Below are 13,320 nucleotides of genomic sequence, written 5' to 3'. Positions count from 1 at the left end.
TTGTTAGTAGTTAGAAAATTATTTTCTATGTGTTCTGTTCTGAAAATATGTGACACTTTGACATTATCGATTGATAGTGGACGGGAGTTCCACATGGATGATATTCTCCCCATTTACTTACGTTTGCAAGCCCAGAAGGCGTTTTATTTTGTTTAATTATTGATTAGATGCTTAAAGTTCAGTATAAATTCTCACGAAAAGAGATGTGAGATGACGTGAACAGGTATATCCGACGTCTCGGATTAACTTAGAGAAAACCAAGGCAAATTCAACTTTTCATTTTATAATTACAAAATTGTTAAGATAACGACTGTAAATTTTATTTTTGCTATAATTGTTAACTTTTGAATCTTGGATATTTCTTTATTATACTCGTTCTTACAATTACTGCATTTTTTCCAGATTGTCGATGAAGGCTTGGCCCAGACCTCATTTTTCTGAATGACAATTTTTAATTCAACTTTAAATAAATGATTTAATAACTTTAAAGACGATAAAAAAATTTTAACTATGTAACACTCTGTTGGAATGTTAGGGAAACAACTGCCGTGTACCATCCCATTAGTTTGCACCTAGGTTTGTTACATCAAGAGCCATATTAAATTCCATAACGTAGCGATCATAATCATAATCACAGACTTCAGGATGGCCAAAATTTCATTCAATTAAATAAAAGTGTCATATTTGTTTTATACCTGGAACGTGCTTATTCGATGAACCCTATGATAATCCTGCCACATTCATTTATTTTATAAGCCTACAGCCACCGAACTGAGCACCCCTGGGGTGTCTCGTGTTCGCAGACTGACTATGTCGGGTACAATATTATTGACTAGCCTTATAACATCGACTACTTCAGCCGGAATGGAGTGTTAATATTACTGACTAGCCTTATAACATCGACTACTTCAGCCGGAATGGAGTGTTAATATTACTGACTAGCCTTATAACATCGACTACTTCAGCCGGAATGGAGTGTTAATATTACTGACTAGCCTTATAAAATCGAATACTTTAGCTGGAATGGGGTGTTAATATTATTGACTAGCCTTATAAAATCGACTACTTCAGCCGGAATGGAGTGTTAATATTATTGATTAGTCTTATAAAATCGACTACTTCAGCCGGAATGGAGTGTTAATATTAATGACTAGCCTTATAACATCGACTACTTCAGCAGGAGACTAACCTTGTAACATCGACTACTTCAGTCGGAATGGAGTGTTAATATTATTGACTAACCTTATAACATCGACTACTTCAGCCGGAATGGAGTGTTAATATTATTGACTAGCCTTATTACATCGACTACTTCAGCCGGAATGGAGTGTTAATGTTATTGACTAACCTTATAACATCGACTACTTCAGCCGGAATGGAGTGTTAATATTACTGACTAGCCTTATAACATCGACTACTTTAGCCGGAATGGAGTGTTAATATTACTGACTAGCCTTATAAAATCGACTACTTTAGCTGGAATGGAGTGTTAATATTATTGACTAGCCTTATAAAATCGACTACTTCAGCCGGAATGGAGTGTTAATATTATTGATTAGTCTTATAACATCGACTACTTCAGCCGGAATGAGTGTCAGTATTATTGAATAGCCTTATAACATCGAATACTTCAGCCGGAATGGAGTGTTAATCTTATTGATTAGCCTTATAAAATCGACTACTTCAGCCGGAATGAATGTCAGTATTATTGACTGGCCTTATAACATCGACTACTTCAGCCGGAATGGAGTGTTAATATTATTGACTAGCCTTATAACATCGACTACTTCAGCCGGAATGGAGTGTTAATATTATTGACTAACCTTATAACATCGACTACTTCAGCCGGAATGGAGTGTTAATATTAATGACTAGCCTTATAACATCGACTACTTCAGCCGGAATGGAGTGTTAATATTATTGACTAACCTTATAACATCGACTACTTCAGCTGGAATGGAGTGTTAATATTAATGACTAGCCTTATAACATCGACTACTTCAGCCGGAATGGAGTGTTAATATTATTGACTAACCTTATAACATCGACTACTTCAGCCGGAATGGAGTGTTAATATTATTGACTAACCTTATAACATCGACTACTTCAGTCGGAATGGAGTGTTAATATTATTGACTAACCTTATAACATCGACTACTTCAGCCGGAATGGAGTGTTAATATTATTGACTAGCCTTATTACATCGACTACTTCAGCCGGAATGGAGTGTTAATATTATTGACTAACCTTATAACATCGACTACTTCAGCCGGAATCAAACCCACGAACTTAGAATCATGAGTGAGATGTGCAATAGCAACTTCTGGCTCGGCGAGGAACGCAAAGGTAAACAACCTCACCCTAGTATGCCTCTTCAGTGACGTCTGGGCTATCTATGATAGCTATTGTTGGAGCTGTGGAGGATCAAACCAGCCTTCGGGCTGAATACCCAACATACGTACATACAATGAGTCACTCTGCCTTCCTGATGCGGTTTCGATAATTCTGAAGCAGGTTCTTTTTTTGCTAGTGGCCTTACGTCCCACCGACACAGATAGGTCTTATATTGACGGTGGGATAGGAAAGGCCTAGGAGTTGGAAGAAAGCGGCTGTGGCCTTAATTAATGCTTGGTGTGAACATGGGAAACCACGAAAAACCATCTTCAGGGCTGCCGACAGTGGAATTCGAACCCACTATCTCTCGAATGCAAACTCACAGCCGCGCGCCTCTAACCGCACCGCCAACTCGCCCGGTTGAAGCAGTTTATTTTTTGCTAACTTGCGACATGTTACGAAAGAAAAAATTGCAATTCTTCGCACTATACTGTTTTCAAATGTTCACTAGGTTATTGTTTTCCACAGTTTTCTTGTAGGACTCACTGAGGCACGACCTGCTACCATAGCGGAGTTTAGAGCTGCATTAACTGTAAAGCGCGCCGCATGGTGATATTTGATACCTCAAGATGTTGGCGCTAATGCTTCATCCGATGACTTCATAACAAGATACCGGGCGAGTTGGCCTTCATAAAGCAAAATCAAATATTTTCTTATTATTAGCAAAGTGTTCTACAAGTTTCTTGACCGAGCAAGTGGCCGCCCGGTAAGGATCGTGCAGCTGGGAGCTCGCATTCGGGATATAGGCCTACATAGTGGTTTCAAACCCCACTGTCAGCAGCCCTTAATGTGGATTTCCGTGGTTTCCCATTTTCACACCAGACAAATGCTAGTGCTGTACCTTAATTAAAGCCAGGGCCACTTCCTTCCCACTCCTAGCCCTTTCCTATCCCATCGTCGCCATAAGACCTGTATGTGTCGGTGCGAGGTAAAGCAAAATTGCATAACAAGAAACGTCTTACTTTGTACAATGGCTCTTTTTCCTTAGAATGATATTAAGCCACTGTCGCAGTATTTGCGTTCTAGAAATGATTTTGGTGATAAAACTTTCATGTATTTGTAACGTTCATCGGCCAAAATAGGTTCTTAAAATATGGATGTATTCTACGTCAATAAGGGAGTGATGCTGAAAAAAAATGTCCTTTTACCTTGCCTAGCGTTACGGTACCTTTTCTCTTACAAAATATTAGGGAACTTATTTTTTACTTACCTGTGTACAAATATATCACTGTAATGGCAGTGCAAAAGTTAATCACAAAAACACGGCCATGGCAATTAATAAGATTGTACTTCCTTACCTGACATTTTCATGGCGACTCATGTATATTTTCTTGAACTGAGTGTCAAGAGCTGTGCCTAGGTCCTGTCTCATCTTCACAGCCACGTGCTCCGGCAGGACAGATAAGAGCAGTCGTTCCTGGAACAATGAGACGGAACAAATTTTATATACAGGGGCTCTGTACTGCACTCGCGTTATGGCTGTTGAGTCTAATGGCCCCGACATTGCCCTCTTTTACTGCCACTTCAGATGGCAATATAGAGCGGAACCATGAGACAGCGTTCAAATACTTGTGAGTACTTACTGCACAACGGCCAGAATTTCATTAGGTAGCACTGGACATAAGATGTTTTCCGTAAATGCATGCTTTTAAGGGGACCATAACAAGCTCAGCTAAATCCTTCTAGAGCGAAATCACCTCAATAAAGCTCTCTTTAATCTTGCATGCGACAAACAACGTTTAGTACCTTTAACATAGGAACTGCTATTGTACTAGCTCTGCATAAATTTTGGATTAGCCTAATGACACAACCATAACTTTAGGCGATAATATTCCATATTGCTAACTTTTCCAGGAGTTCGTTGTCGATTGTATTTATTTCTTTATTCATTATCTGTGCTCATAACAGGGATAGTCAACTGTTCCAATTAAAACACGTGGTGTCAAAATAATCTCTACTACATAATATTTACATAAATAATACAAAACACTACTACTACTACCACCACTAATAATGATAATAATAATAATAATAATAATAATAATAATAATAATAATAATAATAATAATAATAATATCCGCCTCCGTGGTGTAATGGTTAGTGTGATTATCTGCCATCCCCGGAGGTCCGGGTTCGATTCCCGGCTCTGCCACCAAATTTGAAAAGTCGTACGAGAGCTGGAACAGGTTCCACTCAGCATCGGGAGGTCAATTGCGTAGATGGGAATTCTATTCCAAACTTGGCCATCCTCGAAATTGTTTTCCGTTGTTTCCCACTTCCCCTGAAGGCAAATACTGGGATGGTACCTAACTTCAGGCCACGGGCCCTTCCCTCGTCCTTGTCTATCCCGTCTGATCTTCCCATTCCCCACATTGCCTCTGTTCAGCATACCAGGTGAGACCTTCTGGGCGAGGAACTAGTCCTCCTTCCCAGTTGTATCCCCTCGACCCAAATTCTCACGCTCCAGGACACTGCCCTTGAGACGGTAGAGGTAGGATCCCCATCTGAGTCCGAGGGAAAACCATCTCTGGAGGGTAAACATAATAAGAAAGAAAGAAAGAAAGATAAATCATTTCTGATAAATTAGTAGGAGTAATAGTAAAAGTTATGATATGAAAATTATTAAACGTATGAGCATATTTGAAATTACGTATCAGTTATGTGGCAGTCTTGGACAATTAATTCCTTTCAGAAATTGTTTAGTTTTACGAATTTTAGCCGCAATAATATTTACCGCAGACATTTGTAAGAAGGATGAAAAAGCAAGATTGTAGTTTTTCGGAACTCCTCATAATCATTAAGATCATAGTCACGAGACTTCCAGATTCAAATTAGGAAATCTGATACACAGGAACGTGAATTTTTCCAAAATCCCTCATGCATTTTCCAAGATTTGAACACCTTGGAGAGAACCAAGAGACGAAGCCACAATAAAGGGTATCTTAGGAGATTAGTGCGTGTGCTAATAATCGCTGACCGAGCTCCATAGCTGCAGTCACGTAAGTGCGGCCAGTATGCAGTATTCGGGAGATAGTAGGTTCGCACCCCACTGTCGGCAGCCCTGAAAATGGTTTTCCGTGGTTTCCTATTTTCACACCAGACAAATGCTGGGGATGTACATTAATTAAGGCCACGGCCGCTTCCTTCCCACTCCTAGCCCTTCCCTGTCCCATCGTCGCCATAAGACCTATCTATGCCGGTGCGACGTAAAGCAAGTAGCAAAAAAAAATCGCTGACCGGGCAAGTTGGCCGTGTGGTTAGGGGCGCGCAGCTGTGAGCTTGCATCCGGGAGATAGTGGGTTGGAATCCCACCGTCGGCAGCCTTAAAGATGGTTTTCCGTGGTTTCCCATTTTCACACCAGACAAATGCCGGGGATGTACCTTAATTAAGGCCACGGCCGCTTCCTTCCCATTCCTAGCGGTTTCCTATCCCATCGTCGCCATAAGACCTATCTGTGTCGGTGCGACGTAAAGCAAATTGTAAAAAAATATAATCGCTGAAAAAGTCAATATTTGCGGTAAAATGTTTTTAAGTGTCAACTGTTTAATTACAGCAGATGGAACGTAGGCATATTTTCCGAAGTTTTCTCCTTTGTCAGAGTTATCAATTTTGTGTGGTACCGTTGCCAACGATGTGGAAATCGTATCATATCGTAGGCTTGGTCTCTTCGGTTGAGCACATGAACAGAATAGTCTACACAATCAAGAATGTTTGGAACAGTTCTAAATTGAGTACCCTGAAGTGGATTTATCATCATGGGAATGAAATCAAAATCATAGGACCTTTAATCACGGTGATAAAAATGGATGATAGAGCATTTTCTAACTCTACCCTCCGAATAACTTAACCTACTGCACCTTGGGCTTGAGCATTGTCTTGCAAAATGACAGGTTGCTTTTTGAAGAAAGTGTGTCCTGTTTTCTTCTGACACAGAATACCTCTGCTTCGTTTCGTTTCACTGCTCATTGGTAAAAATCCGTGTGTACGTAAGACTTCCTGCAGTAATTTCAAACTGTATGAGCTATCAAAACACATAAAAGTTAATTGACCAGAGGAATGTCTAAAGCGTACCAAAATAACGTTCTAGGTCAGATGACGCATACGTATAGCTAGGGACCGCGAGGTGTTAGTGCGTACTGTTAGGGCTCATTCATTTAGTCTCCACGATATATATATATATGTGTGTGTGTGTGTGTATAGTAATATTTATGTGAACATTTTAGATTTAAACAGCAAAAAATGGAACGTTTTTGAACATTTCCAATTCCTCTGCGTGTACGGGTGAAAGAATACACCTACAGTTCTGCCTCTGCCTGTGGTAAGAGTTGACTGACAGAGGGAACAAGGGCTCTCAACTTGGGAGCGTGGGTTGGCAACCACCGCTGAGTTTGACTTTTTTGTCTAATGATATTTCTTCGTGCGGGGACCTCTGTAGATCGTTTGCCACTACTTTCACCATATGAGAGGAACCTGCGTGTAAGTGGAATTACGAAAGTGTACAATGTTGAATGTGAGGAAAGAAACGTCAAGGACGACACAAACACCCAGTCCCCAGGCCAGAGATATTAATAATTTACAATTAGATATTAATAATTTACAATTAAAGACGCCTGACCCAGCCGGAAATCGAACCCGGGGCCGCCGGGTGACAGGCGGACGCGTTGCCCCCTACACCGCGGGGCCGGACTGAATCTGACATTACTTCCAGTTACTTGTGTCGGGCTCCTCACATTCATCCTTACTATCCGACCTCCCTTGGTCATCACTCGTTCTTTTCCTAACACCGACGGTACTAGGTTTCTGAGACCTAGGGAGTCTTATTTGCACGCCTTTCGTGGCGCTGCCTGTTATCTTGCCGATAACCTCTTTCTTTGAAGTGTCGAACCTGCTCCATTTTCCCTCTGATTAGTGTTACGAGACGAAGGCTGTGTAGATGTACTTCCTCTTGAAACAATATTCACCAATACCACCACCAACATTTCCAACATGTCATGATATCTTGCCGGGCTGAGTAGCTCCGACCGTAGAAGGCTAGTTTTCTGAGACCAATTCATAGGTTCGTCTTGGTTCAGTCCGGTAGTATTTACGAAGTTATTTCCCATATTATATAGACGAAATAAATAAGGATGCAACCACTATGAAGAAAAAAATTATGAAGTTTGTGTGTCTCAGATATTAGCTCGTGAATAAACATGTCTATGTTTACTAAAACGTCACCGAGCTCGATAGCTGCAGTCGCTTAAATGCGGCCAGTATCCAGTATTCGGGAGATAGTAGGTTCGAACCCCATTGTCGACAGCCCTGAAGATGCTTTTCCGTTCTTTCCCATTTTCACACCAGGCAAATGCTGGGGCTGTATCTTAATTAAGGCCAAGTTCGCTTCCTTCCCACTCCTAGCCCTTTCCTGTCCCATTGTCACCATAAGACATATCTGTGTCGGTGCGACGTACACCAGATTGTGCAATAAAAGAGGAGAGCAATAACAATGTCCTCTTCAGTCCCTGTTATAGATACTATACATGAAGATGCAGAAAAAAACATGTTTTGGTTACACAATCCTTCATAGGGGAAAAGAGTACTTCTGTAACCCAAGGGATGTTACAGATTACAGCACAGTACAGCAACTGGGATGTCTGATATTTTCAACATCCAATTACTCATTGTGTTGGCTTCAGCACAGCTTGAACCAGCAAGTTAAGAAAATTACTTTTACCTTGTGTTATTTTAAAACTCTCTTTGCTGAGCAGATGATTTACGAGGCTGATGCAGGAGCAGGCCTGGACACTGTTCGAGAAGGAGATAGAATGTATTTCCACATAAACTTTCAGTTGCTATCGTCGCCATAAGACCTATCCGTGTCGGTGTGACGTAAAAAAAAAACTTTCAGTTATATTAATTGCTATTGGTTTTTTCTACGTTGCACCGACGCAGACAGGTCTTATGGCGACCACGGGATAGGATAGGGCTAGGACTGAAGGAGGGGTGACCAAGATTTCAATATTGTACAGCCCGAGCATTTACCTGGTTTGAATATGGCGAACAATGGAAAACCATCTCCAGGACTGCCGACAGTAGGATTCGAACCTAACATTTCTGGAACGCAAACTCACAAATAAATGACTAACCGCGAAGCCAACATAATTCTGTACCTTATGAATTTGTTCCTATACTTCTATATTTGTTAACAAATATTATATGCGAATTTTTCCTGCACAGATGCAAACTAGTACCTGAGATGAACGTCATGGACGTACTGGAACTGCAGAAAGTGACTCATTTTTTCGACCTTTTACGTTGGTTTCATTTCTGAAGAGGATAGTAGTCTACATATCTCGGCGTTGCACGTGACAAGCTTAAATTAGTTTTCAGTATACGATGATCATATTATGTTACCATTCCGATAAACAACTTTATGTTCGAAATTAGAAAAGAACGTACCGACTAATAATTAAGACTTACAAGTTTTATATTCGTTTTTCAGGCCATGACATTTTCTCTGAAAAGTTCGTAACTTCAAATGCTTCTGAACAATCAATATTTTATGTAAAGTATTTTAATATTATGAGCTTCAAAAATCCATAAACCAACCCCCTATTTCTCGTCTCCCTCAAATACTGCTGAGTTTTATTTTTAGAACCACTGAGATTGGTAGAGTACACTCATAAATTTCGAAATTACTCCATCAGATTAAATATAATAAGAAGAGGAACGTGCATATATTCCCACCGTATAATGAAAACACATCTGAGTATAATATTCTAGTGTTGAATAGAAACATATACAATGGAAAATGAGCAATCTCTGCATTGCAATATACACTCGTACAAATATCAAGGATTCATATTTCACAAAGCCCACAAAATCTCGTTTTTGTATTCATGCGATTTGCTTCATCCGTGAAACGCGAAGTAAATGTGTGTGTTTTATTTTCTACTCCTTTTTTTTACCGTATCTCTCCCCTGCAGCTCTTCCACGGTTCACTAATCCGGTCCTCGTGACATGGACTCTCCACACTCCACTCTAGTCCCATGGGACTACTCGCTGAAGCAACGCAAGATATACAGTATGTAACACCGCAAAACTCCTCCTCCCCCTAGTTAGCCAGCCGCCACTATTGACCAATCACGAGCGTCATAGCGCTGCACCCTACCAACAATAGTCTGCCGTACATATCGTGGCGTGAGCTATCGGTTGCTGCTATCTGAGTTGGCTTCTTTGAAACTATACAGGGTGTAATACAACCTGTGTCTGAAAAGTTCGGTGAATGGTCGCCTAGCTTGTATACCGTGCTAGTTCGGACGAGGCGTGTCATTGCAGAATGGAGTGCAAAACGTAGCAACGCGTTAACATGAAATTTTGCTTCCACCTAGGCAAAACGCCAACGGAAACACATGTTATTGCAAGTTTATCACGCTCAAGCAGTGAGTAAAAAGTGCGTTTTTGACTGGTTTAAACGCTTTCGAGATGGAGAGGAAGGTATTGAGGACGAGGTGCGTTCGGGTCGACCAACCACAAGCACATCTCCAGACAACATCGAACGAGTGCGATAGATGCTTGCGAATAATCGATGACTGTCCTTACGAATGATAGCAGATGAAGTGGGTGTAGGCAAGGAGAGTGTAAGGACCGTTGTTCATGAACATTTGAAAAAGCGGAAGATTTGTGCCCGGCTTGTACCGCACAACCTGACAGACGAGCAGAAGCAAACTCGGATGGAAACGTCGGGAGATTTCATTGACGTTTGTGACCAAAATCCGGAGGTGTTGAAAACCATCATTACAGGAGACGAGTCGTAGTGCTACCAGTGTGATCCGGAGACCAAGAGATAGTCAATGGCGTGGTGTTCAGCGTCTTCTCCGCCTCCCAAGAAAAGTCTGCGCACAAAGTCCAAGATTAAGAAAATGCTGATCGCCTTTATCGACAGCGATGGTGTTATTCGTCATGAATTTGTACCCCAGGGTACACCTGTCAACGCGGCATTCTACGAGGGAGTTTTGAAGCGGATGCTGCAACGCACCAGACAGGTTCGGCCTGAACTGTACTGAAGTGGACAGTGGAAGCTCCTCCACGACAATGCCCGTACGCACACCGCGATCCGCTGAACGCCAGGTGACTGTTCTTGCACACCCTCCGTTTTCACCGAATTTGGCATCGGCAGATTTTATTCTTGTTCCCCCGTCTTAAATTAGCCCTGAAAGGCCACCGGTTCGACAGTGTAGCAGGTATCCAACAACGCGTGATAAGAATTCTCCGGGAGATTCCAAAAAAGCGTTTTCTGCCAGCTTCCAGCAGCTTTACAGTCGATGTCAAAAGTGTGTTGTAGCTAACGGAGATTACTTTGAAGGCCAGTAAAGGAGTTTTGTGTGTAACTTACGTTGTCTTTATTTCTTGAGACCATTCACTGAACTTTTCAGACACCGGTTGTAGTAAGGTACCGCAAAACGTCCAGGGCACATTTCTCACAAGAAGAAGAAGAGGAACAACAACAATATATCATATGAACAGAGTCCTTAAGCACTTTAATTTCAAGTTAGAACTCATGTTACCGGGTGAGTCAGCCGTGCGGTTAGGGGCGCGCGACTGTGAGCTTGCATCCGGGAGATAGTTGGTTCGAACCCCACAGTCGGCAGCCATGAAGATGGTCTTCCGTGGTTTCCCCTTTTCACACTAGGTAAATGTTGGAGTTGTACCTTCCATAAGGCCACGGCCGCTTCCTTACCACTCCGAGTCCTTTTCTGTCCCATCGTCGCCATAACGCACAACCTGACAGACGAGCAGAAGCATACTCGGATTATACGATTATACGTGAGTTTCCGTGTAGCCGACGAAAGATGATATCTCATGGCAAGCTGATATATTGGCCGTGTTTCTTAGACGGCGTGAATGAGATGGTATTTCCGTGTTACAATCTTGGCAGACAGAATCCAAGCCTTAGTACAGTGTTGAGTTCCAACATTTCCTTTCAGCTCACAGCACACCAGGAAATACATGACGGATGATAGCGCTGTTGAGTGCGCAAATGCAGCAGAAGAAGGCAATGTTGCCCATTGCTTTCTACATGATATTGATGGATAATTATATGTTTTTCCGTTACAGGATGGTGTGTTATGATGTTTCGTATTGTTTGAATATGTTGTCTTGTTGTTTAATGGGGAACAGCCCTAGTACTGAGTTATATTGATGGTCAATCTAGTTCTCACTAGATCCTTTTGCGGTAAACTGCGATTCACGTAGAATCTGTGTAGTATGTAAGACTTTTCTCTTTATCCGATGTAAATAGATGTGTTATTTTGCTTATTTTTGTTCCTTGTAAATATAGCGTAGGGGAATGCCACTAGTATTTTTCATAATTCATATCATGTCCCATTGCGTCTTAATTTTTCTTTTATCTTAGTTTTTCTTTTCATCGTAACTTTCTTTTATATTGTAATTTTCCTTTAACGTTTAATCTTGCGACGACTCTAAATTAAATTACAAACCCGTATCAATGCGATATTTTCAAGTGTCACTCCATCTGAAATAAATACGTATCAGTATATGCGTACATATGTTACCATCTAACATGAACAATGGACAATAAGAAGAAGATTATTTCTGAAAGTATGCAAGTATTCAATGTTGTGCTTAATACTTCATTTCACTTTTGTTTATTTGATCAATTGACGTTGTTAATGTCCAGTTATTTCTTTAATTTTGCGATTTTTGTAATGACATTTTATTATTTGATTTTCGAGTAGTATGATTCGGGGATATTTATGAATAAACTCATCCTACCACATATTATTGTTTCTCATTCGAGTTATACCTCCATTTTCCTGTCATTTACTTATATTTAAGTGTAGTACTTCGACTTTTAGCCTGACCCAATGACGACCAGCCCACTCTCTGCCCAACCCTGAGTTAGTCGGATGTTCATACAGGAATGGAGGCATCGTCCTAGAGGGTATTTACCACTGGGCACGGTACAATACGGCTTAGAATGTCATCAAAATGACTGCTCCAACAGCAACAGTCATCTTCACAGACCAATGCTCATCTTGAACTGCTTGCGATATCACAGGGTTCATTCCATCTACCAGGACTAACAAGTTACAGTATGTCTTAATGTTTTGACGACAAATATTTAGTTTTCACGACAGCATTGCACTTTTATAGACATCCAGTTCATTAGACCATATGGCGAAGAGACAGCACTTACTAGATCGTGTGCCGAAGAGAAGTTAATGTGAAGGATAAACATGGCCAGGTAACCACCGCTTGGAACAAGATCTGTAGTTTTGATCTTTGGCAACAGAACGAGAATGACCGATGCCACTGTAGCTCAATAGGGAAAGAATTCGACGTGAAATATGAAGATTGTGGGTTCGGTTTGTACTAGTGCCCGGTTGGTCATTTTTATTCTATACTTAACAGCTCTTCGGCATGTAGTGTAGGCACCCTTACGAGCGGAAAACGTGGCTCATACACGAACGGCAATTTTGATTGGTTATAAAGTGTATAACAAACCCACCCTTTTCACGGTCAACCTTCTTGCTCTTGCATACTTCTAGCAAACATGACTGACAAGTTCTTACCTCTCTCCAGTAGATGAGCACTTCACACCCTTCCCTGTACAAAGCACAATATCTAATCATATTACCCTATATTTTTGTATTTACACCAACCATCCCAAATTGTATTAACGGTAGCTATTTCTCAACTATAATTCGTTATGGCGCTAGGGCTTAATATCGTTCATTGGTTTGTTTTTGTTTTCCCACATTTACTTCAGACCAGTCATAGTGGGAAGCAGTAAGGGCTGGTTGAAGACAATTGTTGGGCGAATGTGGACACACTATCGTTATCCGAAGGAATGGACCAGCTTTTCTGCGCGGAAGTGTACTCGACACAACCTATTAAGCTGAAAGTATTTTCTTTTTCAATTT

General features: G+C 41.1%; 1 protein-coding gene across 1 annotated transcript in view; it reads right to left on the bottom strand.

The window, feature by feature from the left end:
• LOC136877774 (adenylate cyclase type 3-like) overlaps positions 1-13,320 on the bottom strand; it is a 1,080,140-nt gene that overhangs the window by 457,476 nt on the left and 609,344 nt on the right. Inside the window, exon 3 of the mRNA XM_067151981.2 lies at positions 3,693-3,811. Coding sequence (XP_067008082.2) covers positions 3,693-3,811 — 119 coding nt within the window. The remainder of the gene's footprint in view (positions 1-3,692; positions 3,812-13,320) is intronic.

The sequence above is a fragment of the Anabrus simplex genome, chromosome 7, assembly GCF_040414725.1.
Source record: "Anabrus simplex isolate iqAnaSimp1 chromosome 7, ASM4041472v1, whole genome shotgun sequence".
NCBI classification, from domain to species: Eukaryota; Metazoa; Arthropoda; class Insecta; order Orthoptera; family Tettigoniidae; genus Anabrus; species Anabrus simplex.
Note: the sequence above shows the minus strand (reverse complement) of the source record. Positions and strands in the feature narration are given on the sequence as shown.